Source organism: Strongylocentrotus purpuratus, unplaced genomic scaffold, assembly GCF_000002235.5.
Source record: "Strongylocentrotus purpuratus isolate Spur 01 unplaced genomic scaffold, Spur_5.0 spur5_scaffold_16, whole genome shotgun sequence".
Taxonomy (NCBI): domain Eukaryota; kingdom Metazoa; phylum Echinodermata; class Echinoidea; order Camarodonta; family Strongylocentrotidae; genus Strongylocentrotus; species Strongylocentrotus purpuratus.
Genome location: NW_022145601.1, coordinates 5,060,330 through 5,074,024, shown reverse-complemented (window position 1 = coordinate 5,074,024; position 13,695 = coordinate 5,060,330). Strand labels below are relative to the sequence as shown.

General features: G+C 37.5%; 1 protein-coding gene across 1 annotated transcript in view; it reads left to right on the top strand.

Annotated features, from left to right (window-relative positions):
- The first annotated feature begins 577 nt into the window (after positions 1-577).
- Positions 578-13,695, top strand: part of LOC587517 — a 29,820-nt gene continuing 16,702 nt past the window's right edge. Inside the window, exons 1-2 of the mRNA XM_030986586.1 lie at positions 578-1,319; positions 11,286-11,408. Of these exons, the coding sequence (XP_030842446.1) occupies positions 1,190-1,319; positions 11,286-11,408 (253 nt within the window). The 5' untranslated portion in view covers positions 578-1,189. The remainder of the gene's footprint in view (positions 1,320-11,285; positions 11,409-13,695) is intronic.

Genomic DNA, 13,695 nt, shown 5'->3' with positions numbered 1-13,695 from the left:
CTACTATTACTACTACTGCTACTTTAACTACAGTCACTGCTCTGCTCTGCTCTGCTCTGCTCTGCTCTGCTGTTGCTATAAGTTCTACTACTACAATTGATATTATTATTATTATTATTAAGTACAAGTAGTAGTACTACTTGTACTACTACTACTACTACTACTACTACTACTACTACTACTACTACTACTACTGCTGCTGATGTTGATATTGCTGCTGCTACTACTACTACTACTACTACTACTACTACTGCTACTACAATTGTACTACTGCTACTACAACTTTACTACTGCTGCTACTACTACTACTGCTGCTACTACTACTGCTACTACTACTAGTAAAGTAGTAGACAGTAGTAGTATTTGTATTATTATTATTATTATTATTATTATTATTATTATTATTATTATTATTATTATTATTATTATTATTATTATTATTATTATTATTATTAGTAGTAGTAGTAGTAGTAGTAGTAGTAGTAGAAGTAGTAGTAGTAGTAGTAGTAGTAGTAGTAGTAGTAGAAGTAGTAGTAGTAGTAGTAGTAGTAGTAGTAGTAATAGTGAGTAGTGGAGGAAGTAGTACTCTTTATTGTATCTCTAGTATTGCAACAAAACAGTAAGTATGTTGAATAAAACACACGTAAAAAATCTGAACATTTGGACAGTTATTCGTCTATACCTCTAAAATAACAGTTTTAAAGAAAGTGCTCGAAATAGCTTTCATGACGTAATGTTTTGATTGACGGTCGGTCGGTCGGTCGGTCGGGAAGGGATTGCTGAGTGTTGCGCTGCTTTGACTATACGCATGAATCATGGTGTCTATGAGGAAGGGGTGAGTAAAGTTTCTCAAGCTCACCACCCCTGGTTCGTTTCCTGTTTCACCCTTCACTCAAGTACTCTGCTGCCATACACCATCACTCTATACTAAGCCAAGTGCACGCAGTAACACATGTATACATTCACGCTACGTAGACATATCCACGCAGAGTTTCCGATCAGGCGACGAAGCGACTAATTTTTCAACTTTTCGCTTCGATAAATCGCGCGTAAAAATGCGGCAAAGGGAGACCCTGAATTCGAGATTTTCAGTCGACGCGCATCAGACGTGGTATTTAATTGTCTCGTGAGCATCTTGGAGCCGTATTTATTTGGGAAAAGGGGATTAATTTCTATTCTTGACAAGAAGATGTCAGCCATCATGAGCCTGAAACGGATTAAATGGACTAAATCAAAGATTTTGTTTGGTCTTGTCGCCATAAGTTTCATTTCGTTAGCCGCGGTTATATTTATGGTTGATTTGACGTCCAACATCATAGGTAAGAGATTTGATCACAAATAATTTCTATTTTCTTTTTCTGATACACTGTTAAGTCGTATATGATTTGGATTATCAATGGATAGAGAGGGCGCGATATGCGTTTGAAAATACAACAACACATTACGAGCGAGAAACTCAACTTAAAGGCCTTAACCGTAATGTACTGCCTTAATTATATTCGGTTAATGAAATTGGTCATTACATCTTGCTTATCACATAATGAATTACATAACACATTACATTAAAGACACATACTAATATATACATACGCACATAATGGTTATGCCATTACTTAGCTTGGAAAATACTGACTATAATAACGGACAGACAGGAGACTGTAGAAATAGAACATCCAGAACACCAGGGGAGTGTTTCACAAAGACTAAGATTGACTTTAAGTTGGACTTAACTATGGCAAGCCGTTCATGCCACTTTTTGCTCTCACCATTATGATCTTTAGATTTCCTTTTCCTTCAAGGATGAATTATCAAAAAAAAGAGGAAAATTCTGTAGATTTGTGACCATGATTTGTACGTCCCTGGAGAGACCAATGCCAGGAATGGTGAGAGCAAACAGTGCCATGGGCAGCCTAACATTGTTAAGTCCAACTTAAAGTCGATATTAGTCTTTGTGAAACATCCCAGGTGGGTGTTTCACAAAGATCCTAAGTTTAACTTATCTCTAACTAGGACTTAACAGTTATGGAAAGCCATAAGCATCCTTGAAAATATTTTGTACAAGTTATTTTAAAAGGCATATTAAAATGTTGATTCAAATCATTCATATTTTCTATTATCATGAAAGATTTCAAGTTCTTGATGTGGAATTTATGAAAAGTCTAAAATACTTGAATTGTTGCTTTTGAATATAATTCATTATAAGGCTACAAATGGCTCTCCATAATATTTAAGTCCAACTTAGAGTTAAGTTCAACTTAGGATCTTTGTGAAACACCCCTCAGGTCATATACCGAGAATTAGGGGTACGGTTTTTTAAATATTTTATCAGTACTCAACCTTGACTGATCCAAGAATGTATATACACCATGCGAGCTACCCTACAGGTATAGCGGATTATCAAAGCATTATTTGAAAGAATAATATAATACTATTATCATTTTCATTATTATCATCGTCACAAATGTTGTTATTTAATTTTATCATTAATATTATTATTAATAGTAGTAGTATCAATATCATCATTATTATTGTTATTATTATTATTTTATTATTATTATTATCTTTGTTATAATTATCAATATTATTATTATCATTATTATTATTATTACTATTATTATTATAATCATCATTACTATCATCATTATCAAGTATCATTAATATTATTTGGGGTGTAGTTCTTTCTCTATCGAGTTTTAGTATTTTCTTTTTATCCATTTACCTATTTGAGGCGTCTGTAAAAAAAAAAAAGGTCTTGAAACTAGAATTTTTTGAGTAACTCTCAGAGCCCAAGCCATATGCAGAATGAACATAAAATGCATACAACAAATGTATTACTACATGTATTATGCTAATTGGCAATGTGCCTCACATAATCACATTCACACCAGTCTTTCAAAAAAGGAAGAAACGAATGTGGATTTCTGAATGAATCTGAATCCGGATTCTCGGGAATGGGAGATTTAATAAACCACCACAGTCTCAGGTAAATCTTAGTTGGTTTACGCTAATATTTTGCTGCTTTGAGTAACCGTGTGTTGTGTGACATGAGTCGGAGGGATAATAAGTCAAACATGTCTCGTCGTAATAACATTGAAAAGGCATAAACTCAATAATCTCCCTCAAATACACAGAAATACTCATATGTGACTACATTAACATGGGATGAGAATTTGTTCCAAACCTTTTTACTATTTCTCGTCAGATGTTTACCAGAGGACAATTATTCTTCAATGATATATTTACAAACCGACATGAAATTGTTTCATCTTTACCAAAATTCAATTTTCTCTTACCTACGTCACAGAGGAAAATATGAACAATAGAGTGTACTCCTTAAACAGTGACGTCACAATCAAGAGTTGTAGAAGCTTTGTTCATCAGAGCTATGTGATTAACTCGATAACGAGTTTCCGTTTTTCCTTTACAGCAGTCTATTCATGTAAGTGAGTTATTTCCGTTCGCCATAAGAAACAACGAGTTATAGAGAGGTGTTAAGCGGGACGGGATATGTAGCTTCATCATGTATACAGTAGGGGTGTCGTAGTCGAGTGGTTAGAGCATTTGACTTTAAATGCAAAAAGCGGTTGTGGGTTCGGTCACCGACACATTGCTAATAAAATTTTGTAAGGAGTGTTGGCTCAGTCAGTAGAGCGTCCGCCTCACAACCGGGAGGTCGTGGGTTCGAACCCCGGCCGCGTCATACCAAAAGACGTTAAAAGACGGGAGTTGTTGCTACCTTGTTTGGCGTTCAACAATAAGGGATAGAGCAACGTCGATCTAGCGCTGCTCAGTGGCTGCCGGGCTCACGATCAATTGGGCAAAATAAATTTCCGTTTCGGTTTAATAAAATTTGGAGTGGACCATTAAAGATTATTATTATTATTATTAAATTAAATATGCCACTCCATACCCAGGAGATAAATGGGTACCTACACTGCAAATTCGTTGTGTAACGGCTTTCCACAACATTGGGTGGTTCGCTCCTTTACACAGGGGTTGTGTTAAGTTTTGTAATTTTTTTTTTACAGAACTTTACACTACGAATTTACAGTGTAAGTTGAGTATTTTTTTTTACACAACTTAACACAACCCCCTTGTGAATATAATCATGAATTGCTATCATTATTACTAACATTTCGATACCAATTTGTATAGTATTGGAATGACAAAACATCGCAATATTAAGTAAAATAATGATTTTTTGGGGTGAGTTTTTTTCAAAATATTTAATTTTATCAAAAAATAATTAATCTATGCAGGATTTGTATAATTACTGTTTTTGTGATCTAAATGACATTTACTCGAAAGTTGCTGGAATGGATTTAGCGCCTTTTGCGTAAAAGCTCTTCACATGTCAAAAAGATATTATGATAGTCTTAATCATGATTATCTTCTCCCATAATATATATCATATCTCTATGAAATGCAATACGTCTTTATCTGATTACATAGGATTAGGGCTAGGGCATGTCAGTTTAATTCATTATTTCTCTTCCTTTCTGTTGTAAATGAGGAGGAGGAGAAGGAGTTTCATTTTATCTGATATATTATATGTTTCTGTACAATACAAATGCCATTTGGGTCCAATTAAAAAGACAAATGTTGTTAATTCACAGTCGTTTGTTTACGCACTACACAGGATCGAAACAAGATGAAATTATAATATCTTTTTTTATTTTTCTTATCCTGTTACCGAGGTGTTTTATTTAGATGAAATTGCAATATATCAATGACGTCAGATTCCTATTTATTTCATTTAAAAACAAAAGTATCAAATAACATAAGGATTATAATGGTACTATTGCAAACAATAGTTTTGTTAAGGAATGAGGGGAAGAGAAACTCAGAATCAATTTATCTGGCCTTATTATCCATTCACAGAACTCCGTCATCTTGTAAAACTGTAGCATAAACGTCACAAGTACCATTCATCAATGTAAACGTTTGCATTTGGTTTGTTTTTGTATTAAAAAACTTCATTTATATGGTTCGTTTTATTTAGTTTTAACAATATATAGGCAGAATAATTCTAAATATAGAAAAATCGTTTGAAAGATACATGGAAACATCTTACATATATATATACATAATTGTACTAGTATGTATTTATACATTACTTATAATGACATTAATAGTCAAGAAAATGACAAATGGTAATGCATGTACGATCTTTGTATACGTATTTCTCAATTGTCTATCGAAATTTTTTTTGCAAACCTCTCGGCACAACTTCTTAACTCTTTTTCTTAGTGCTTCTGTTTCTTAGTCGTAATGAAGTCTATTCCGTTTCTTTCCTATGTTTCGTTTCTATATGTGTGCGTTCTTGGGTATACTGGCTGAAGCAGCCATGTGTCAAATGCAATCAGCGAGCTCGTCCACTGCACTATCGATCCCATTTCATCCAAGATTGTGTCGCAAATAACTAAATGAGGGAATTTTTAAATTCTCGTATAACGGCAGAAAATAATATCTCTAAGCCAACGTTTGGTGAATTGAGAGTCGATGATAATGACAACGTAAAGATATTTGTTTTGTAAACAAAACTATTACAAAAAAGAAAGAACAAAAAGAAAAAGAAACAGAAAAAGAAACAGAAAAAAAGAAAAAAAAAAATCCGTTTTCCGGGCTGACAATAGATAACAAATCATTTTGCCATTTTTAAAAAGTAGACAATGAAATGCACCGAATTTTACAAGTAATAGTCGTTTTAGGTATCTTATCTAATGGAAATGATCTGTTTATACGTTAATTTCAGCTATGCCATGGTGTCTTTTCGCGTGAGCACATGTATGACATCATTTGACGAACATGGCTAGGCTGTTGTGTTAAAATAGAAAAAAGGGGATTCCGTAACAGATAGCTGTTTCATTTGTTTAAAATCAAGGTCAAAGGCCTTGATTCTATAACAATTTTGCTTACATCAAATTCAATGCCACGATTTCATGACACTGTTAAAAAAGTTGGGCAGACATTACTGGTAAATCGAAGTTGGGCAAATTTTGTCCGGTAATTGGGCTATTTTCTACCCACCATGTAGTAACCGATGAAATAATTGGTAATGTTATTGGGCAAATTAGAGTTGGGCCAATTTCGTACAACATTTGGGTTATTTTCTCCCAACCACATGTATTTACCCAATTACACATGTTCAATATAAGTTAGGCAGATGTAACTGGGCAAACGTAAGTCAGGCAACATTATTACACAACAATAATGTTATATTCTTATATTAGAGGTGTCGTGGTCGAGTGGATGTTACACGACTGTAGATGACAAGGCCCGTCGACGAAATTTTTTCCCTACGAACTTTTATACCTGGCGCATGCGCACATACGAACTGTTATACTTGACGCATGCAAAGAGGTCACAAACAATTGGACTTTGATTATTTATTGCTTTGCCTCACTATTTATAAAGGCAAAAAACTAAATAAACTGAGATAATAATAATAATAATAGCTCGTTCTTATATAGCGCTTTTCAGGACCGGAGGCCCTCACAAAGCGCTTTACAGATAAGTATATTATTACCCCGGTCATTGGATTCAGGCTTACCCGCACACAATGTATGCACATTCTCCACTCCCTGGGGAGCATTCCAGCCAGGCGTCATTTTTACACTCATTTGAACCCTCATTTGAACCCTCACGTCAACTCCATCGTTCTATCAGTATCACGCGGTCTTTACCGATTGAGCTAGCGATGAGTTGACAAAAGAATGATTTGTATAATTACTATCACCCTATTAGCCACCCTACCGGATTCCACGTGCGCATGCGCTGGTTTCCTTCGCAAGTGCGCATGCGCAGGTTCCCCTCGCGAGCTCAAAGTTCGTAGGGGAAAAAAATTCGCGGCCCGCCGCGGCACTAATGTCCTTTTGCATTTAATATTTCATCCGACTTAATTGTCCATTATGGTGAGAATTGGGTAAATTTCTGATTGGGTAAACTTTTGTTGGTTAAAAATGGGGTATTTTCTTGTTATCCAACGCTGGGTAAATCTTGCAAAATCTTTAATTTACCCAACAGTTGGTTGGACACATAATCGCCCTCATGTTGGGTAAAATTTGGGCAACTTTTTGCCCGATATTTTTATAGTGTAGTTTATTATAATAGGTCCATTTTTATAGTGCAGCTACAAAACAATGTACCATTATACTCTACTGCACTTGGTACAATGTATTATATTATTACTCCGGCTGTATTTGACCTGCCATTAAGGCGCCAAAGCTTTCAAGGAATTTTAAGGAGAGTCGCAAATTCAGAACAATGTCTTGCAATAAGACATTAGTGTCGCAGCGAGTCTCGAACTGCGAACCATGTGACCGACCAGGCACGGATCCACGGGGGGGGGGGGGGTCCGACGGGCCCGGCCCCCCCCCCCCCCCGTCCCGAAAAAAAAAGGAAAGGAAAGGAAAGGAAAGGAAAGGAAAGGAATGGAAAGGAAAAGGGAAGAAAGAAGGGCTATTAAAACACGAGTTAGGAGTGGACCCAGGGCCCTCACCTATCCGTATATAGGCCAAGCTCCCGCGTTTCAGCTGGACATGCACCGAGCTTTGGGTTGTTTTCAGGTCAAAACTAGCCCTAATTCGTGTTTTAGGCCTATATATTATGATAGAAACAAAATGCCGATGATCTCTCTACACTAGGGCGTACAAGTTACAACGTTCAAAAGTATTTCAGGACTCGGTTAACTTCAGGTCCATCTGTCAAATCATCATGCTGTTACACAGTGTACAGGGTCCGCGGTATGGCGGGGCTCGAGCCCCCCTCTTATTTGAAAAAGTATTTTAAAGAGAAATAGAAAGAAACCAACCAAGGGCAAGGCCCCGGAAAAAACTTTTTTTTCCCTGCAAAATACGAGACTACATATTTTATCTACATAAAAGCGCGACTTAGCAAACGTAATTAAGGAAAAAAGCACGAAAAAATAGCAAATGCGAAAATTAAAAAACACGGAGGCATCGTGAAGCATGTCGGGAAAGCTTCCGAATTCGGCAGTTCGCGGATTCATAAAATTAGTTCCGTAAAAGTGGTCGTAAAAGCCTGATTTATTCAGAAAATTACCCATTTTTATCACCAAAATCTGGGTAAAAACACTGCATTCAGTTGAACAGGTGCACAGAAGACGACCTGTCAGTCTAAATTTTTCTTTTTCAATCTGCCCATAATATTTATTATATGTAAATTATGCCGAATAAGATTAGTCTCATGCAGATCGTTTATTAGTGTCACAGATGGGTTGTTACTGTTACACTATATGGACAGATTGGATAGATGCGTAAATCATTAAAAATTAAAATCACTATACGATGCGAAAATGATTCTTCTCCAGCTTCCGGAAACCAACCTGGGATTTGTGTTGTGTCCTGCAGGACGTAATTACTCACCTCTTTTGCACAATTTGTGCGTGAGATTTGGTTCTTTCTTATACGTGCCCCTTTTCAGCTCCGATGAGTGCATGCCCTTATTAAAATTTGAAAAGTGCCCCCTTTAACTCTGTAATAAGTGCCCCTTTTATCTCTGATTAGTGCCATTTTTTCTTCTGAAAATTGCACTTTTTCCGTTGTCATAAGTGCCTATTTTCATCTCTGGTGAGTGCCCCTTATTAAGTGCGAGGAGTGCCCCATTTTCACCTCTGGTAATTCCCCTTTTTACTTTGACATGTGCTCTTTTTCATTTCAAATAAGTGTCATTTTCCCCTTTGGATATGTGCCCCCTTTTCCTTTCCCTATAAAAAGTGCTCCTAATTTAAAGGGATTAAGAGGAACTTTTCTTTAATTTCACCCAAGTGTGGCTCGCTACGCTCGCTCGTATTTATAGTTGATATGATTATGGTTCATATTAAAGATCTTTTCAGTCTTTCATGATTAGATTATGCTTAAAACCCCATCAGGATTTTTTTCTTCTTTATAAGATGTAATTTTTTTTTTCATCATTGCTGTGTTTAGTTATACATATATCAATATTAAACACTTACACCTAGAGGCAGTGGCGTACGCAGGATTTTTTCAAGGGGGGGGGGTTTAACATTTTGAAATCGGGCCAAAAAAAAAAAAAAAAAAAAAAAAAATCGCCGAAGGGGGGGGGGGGTTGTTATAAAATATACACATAAAAAAACTAAAGGGGGGTTTAACCCCCAACCCCCCCCCCCTGCGTACGCGCCTGCCTAGAGGTACCGGTGCCATGAATACCAGTGTCCTAAAGACTTTTTTTCACAACGGGCGGACTGCACACATAGTCCCACTTCTTGTGTTTACAGTCTTTTCCTCCTATCATAAATTTATGCTGGGAAAAGTCACAAATTTTAAATGATATCCTGGCAAAAAGTAAACACCAAATCGCACAAATTGAGTTTACAAATACGACTTTTCTTCAGCTTTTCAGGGGGACACATCCCCCCTCAGACTCCCCCTGTCCGCGCAAGCGCGGAACGCGGCGCTGACGCGCCGCTCAATATTTTCTCACAAATTGGACCCCCCCCCTCGACGCCGGCTGGATCCGCCCCTGTGACCGACAGCCCGGTGACGTATACGCTAGACCACGACATCTCTATCTTATGACAGTTTATTAATATCAAGATTCAGGATATATATACAAAAATAGTACTTAGATCAGAAGCCTAATGTAAATAGTACGGTACCAATCAATACAATGATTACAAAAAAGCAAATGTAGCCTAAACCAAGCTAGTAATTGAACACTAGATAACCTTGCAGAGAATTGATAGCGCAGTTGGCATCGGTGTAAATATTAAGGGCACACCACCCCCACAGTTAAACGACGCAAACATAAAATAAGGTGAACGAGAGAGAGAGAGAGAGAGAGAGAGAGAGAGAGAGAGAGAGAGAGAGAGAGAGAGAGAGAGAGAGAGAGAGAATGGGGAGTGAGAAAGGGGACATTACAAAAGAAAGGATATGATGATAGGACACCCCTGGTCGGTGGCATTAAATAGTCACATTTCATCTCTAGTACCTACTAGATCTGGTGCCCCACCCACTCCCTCCCCCTCCCCATTCATAATGCCAGTGTCCCTTAATGGTTGGGTAAACGCTACGCCATTGCAACAAGGGTGTGGTCCGATTAAGATCCGACTATAAACCCACCCTAGTGCAAATATCCGGTCAGCACTGTCCTGGAAGTCGATAACCGTAGAAAGTGTGAGCCTTATATTATTGACCGTATCCTGGTGAAAACCGGAAATATTAATTTCAGTCATTACCTGGTTACACGAAGAGTTGGTAAGGCCCCAGCCATACCTTAATCCCGACTCCGGAGCGATTCCAACCTGTCGTGTTCTTGGCAATCGAAAGGAAATGTACTTTTTGTTCAGTTAGTTGTCGGTTTGGTGTCAGTCTTGCTGGTGTGGTTGAGGTCATACATGGATGTCACTTGTTTAAAATGTCCCGATAAAACATTATCGCCTCTCAGTTATATTTGACTCATGACATTTGTTGTTGTTGTGATTTTTGTACATTATCTGTTGTAAGAGGTGCATTCACATGATAATACTTTAAAGAGCATTTTCCAGCAAAGTATCTCACGATCTTTTTACTTTTCCTTCATCTCACCTTTTTTGTTGCCATTCGAATGGGGGGGGGGGGGGGTGGGCGTGCTTCCCCCTCCGTAGCTACGCCACTGCTCCCTTTGTAGCCGAATATGTATGCCCAGAGCGGGGCGGATCCAGGGGAGGGGACGGGGGGGGGGGGCGGCCCCCACCCTGGCCCCCAAAAATAGGTAAACAAAGAGAAGATGCCCTATATGAAAATGTTGTATCATCCGCTCAAACTGACTTGCGTGCATAGACAAAAATACTCTTTTGCATGAAAAAGTGAAGATTTCAAAAAAGTGCGTTTCTTTCCTACAGGTATATTGGGGTGCCCGCGAGTCACTTGGGTAACCTTTCAAAAAGTATAATATAACAAAATAATATGCACTTTCTCTCTATTTTTGTCGGAAAAAAACATAGTAAGCCAGCACAATGTGGGCGTGGGGGGGGGGAGGGGGGTGTGGGTGGGGTGTTAGGTAAAAGAAAAACGCTCACTATCGGCCGGCGCGATTTTCAAATTTTCGGGGCAAAAAAGAAAAATTAGTGCTCACTACCCACCCCCCCCCCCCCCACCTTCACACACACACACATAATATCGGCCGGCACGATTTCCAAATTTTAGCACACTAAATTTCAAATTGATTTCAAAATTGGGCCTCCCCCTAAGAAATCCTGGATTCGCGCCTGTTAGACATATACCAAATGATATAATGATGTAATCTCTGTTTATATTACACAGTTCGCCCCGGACACGGAAAGAAATCCGCATTGTCACTCTTCACAGATGGAAATTATTCTGGTTTAAGAGGGAAGCTTGGTCAAATCTCATCCTACCAGTCCAACTCATCTAATATCAGGAAAGGTAAGACAGTCATTTTATAGGGCTAAATAATGGACCAGGGGCCCGTTTCATAAAACTTGTTATCTATAACAACTGCTAAATTTCTATGACAAACTTGCTCTCAGCCAATCAGATGCCATGATTTCAGTAGCTTATAACAGTAGCTTGTAACTTGTTATTGATATCAAGTTTGCTCTCAGCCAATCAGATGCCATGATTTCAGTAGCTTATAACAGTAGCTTGTAACTTGTTATTGATATCAAGTTTGCTCTCAGCCAATCAGATGCCATGATTTCAGTAGCTTATAACAGTAGCTTGTAACTTGTTATTGATATCAAGTTTGCTTTCAGCCAATCAGATGCCTTGATTTCAGTAGCTTATAACAGTAGCTTGTAACTTGTTATTGATATCAAGTTTGCTTTCAGCCAATCAGATGCCTTGATTTCAGTAGCTTATAACAGTAGCTTGTAACTTGTTATTGATATCAAGTTTGCTCTCAGCCAATCAGATGCCATGATTTCAGTAGCTTATAACAGTAGCTTGTAACTTGTTTTGGATATCAAGTTTTATGAAACAGGGCCCAGATTTTCTTCTCCAAATTGGCAACAGTGCTAGTTTTTTTTTAAAATCCAGAGGGATTCTTGTGCGGCTGTCATCCTACCAATTAAAAATAAAGTTGAGTTCTGGTCAGGCGATTGCATTGTGAAAGAAAAGGTGTGGAATGGATCAGAAAAAGTTGATCATGTAAGTATTGGTGTGTACTGCAAGTCATCAAAACCATTATAAATTTGGCCCAGTCTTGGTAAAGTAACAAGCACTGTACACAGAAGACGTGTATGGGACTACACAAATGGTGTTGGGGCTACTAACCTTGATTTCCTTTTCTTTCTATGCTCATTACTCAGCCAGTGTACATTTTCTACCAACATTGTTTGGCAAATGACATTTATTTGTGATCTTGAACCTTCAGTGTAAGTTTCGTTTGATTCTGTGGGAATTCGTTATTTTTTAAACCAGAACTCAAGTTTATCTTTAAATGGATACGTTATCAAGAGAAGTAAGACGGTAATTTGACGGGGCAAAATCCTTCTTTTCTTATTCAAATTGACAACAGGGCCAGTTTTCTTTCATTAGGGACTTTTAGATTTGCGTGGACTGATACGTGTGACGTCTTTTAGGGACTTTTAGATTTGCACGAAGACAATGTGGATTGCTACGGTCGACGTCCTTTTAATGCACTGCCTTGAATGGACGTCACACGTATCAGTCCACGCAAATTTAAATGTCCCTATTCAGTGGGCTCATTAGACAGCTGTCATCCTACCAGTAAGGACTTAAATTAAAGGAATAAAATAACAAGACAGATATGGCAGTGATTTTACGGGGCTAAATAAATGATCAGGTTTTCCTCTTCACACTGGCAACTCTTATATATTTCATTTAATTGAGAAATGTGCGAAAAGAGTAAGGTTAGAAGTTGTTGATTTTTTAATATGGCCAACAGAGATTTTTCTCATTTTAAAAACTATTTTTAAAGAATATTATAAGCTTAACTAACTTCGGGGCCTATAACTCACATTTGGTGATATGTTGAATATTATGAGCATTATTTTTGTTTGCAAATAAACCACACTACCCGGCAAATGTGTAAACTTATTTTAGAAACATTTTGCAACCAGACCCTATATGCATGTACACGAACCTGGGAAACCGATTTGTGCTTATCATATTGCCTTCTCGACTATAAGTATTTCCTTCTCAACTATAAGTATTTCCTCCTCTGAAAATTTGCTTGTGTTATCAATAGAAAATTGACAAAAAAATTAATATTACATTTCAGGATACTATGTATGCAGTACAGTAGGATTACATTTCAGGATACTATGTATGCAGTACAGTAGGATATAGATTTCAGAATATGGGTCCTTAGGCAAAAATTGAGAACTTCTTTAGTTTACAGTGACATAAAAAGCGTGAAATTACCAGGTATTGATGATTTATTAAACCAAGAAAATAATGGGCACGAAATCTACTCTTTAAAGGGGCAAAAATAGGTGTCTGTCTTGTTCTAAATATTTTGAATGACTTTAACGGAAATTTTTAAAAATAATTTCACTAGGACCAGGTGGTCACTGACTACAGGCAACTATAATCCTATTTATATAGTTTATAAGTACTTAATCGTTTAAATGTTTATAATTCGGACCTTCGGAGCATACATATTAAGCAATGCGCGGGACTGTCCTCCAATTTTTTTTACATGCACCAGGATGGCGTTTTTAACCCCCAAGGACAATTACCCCCATCC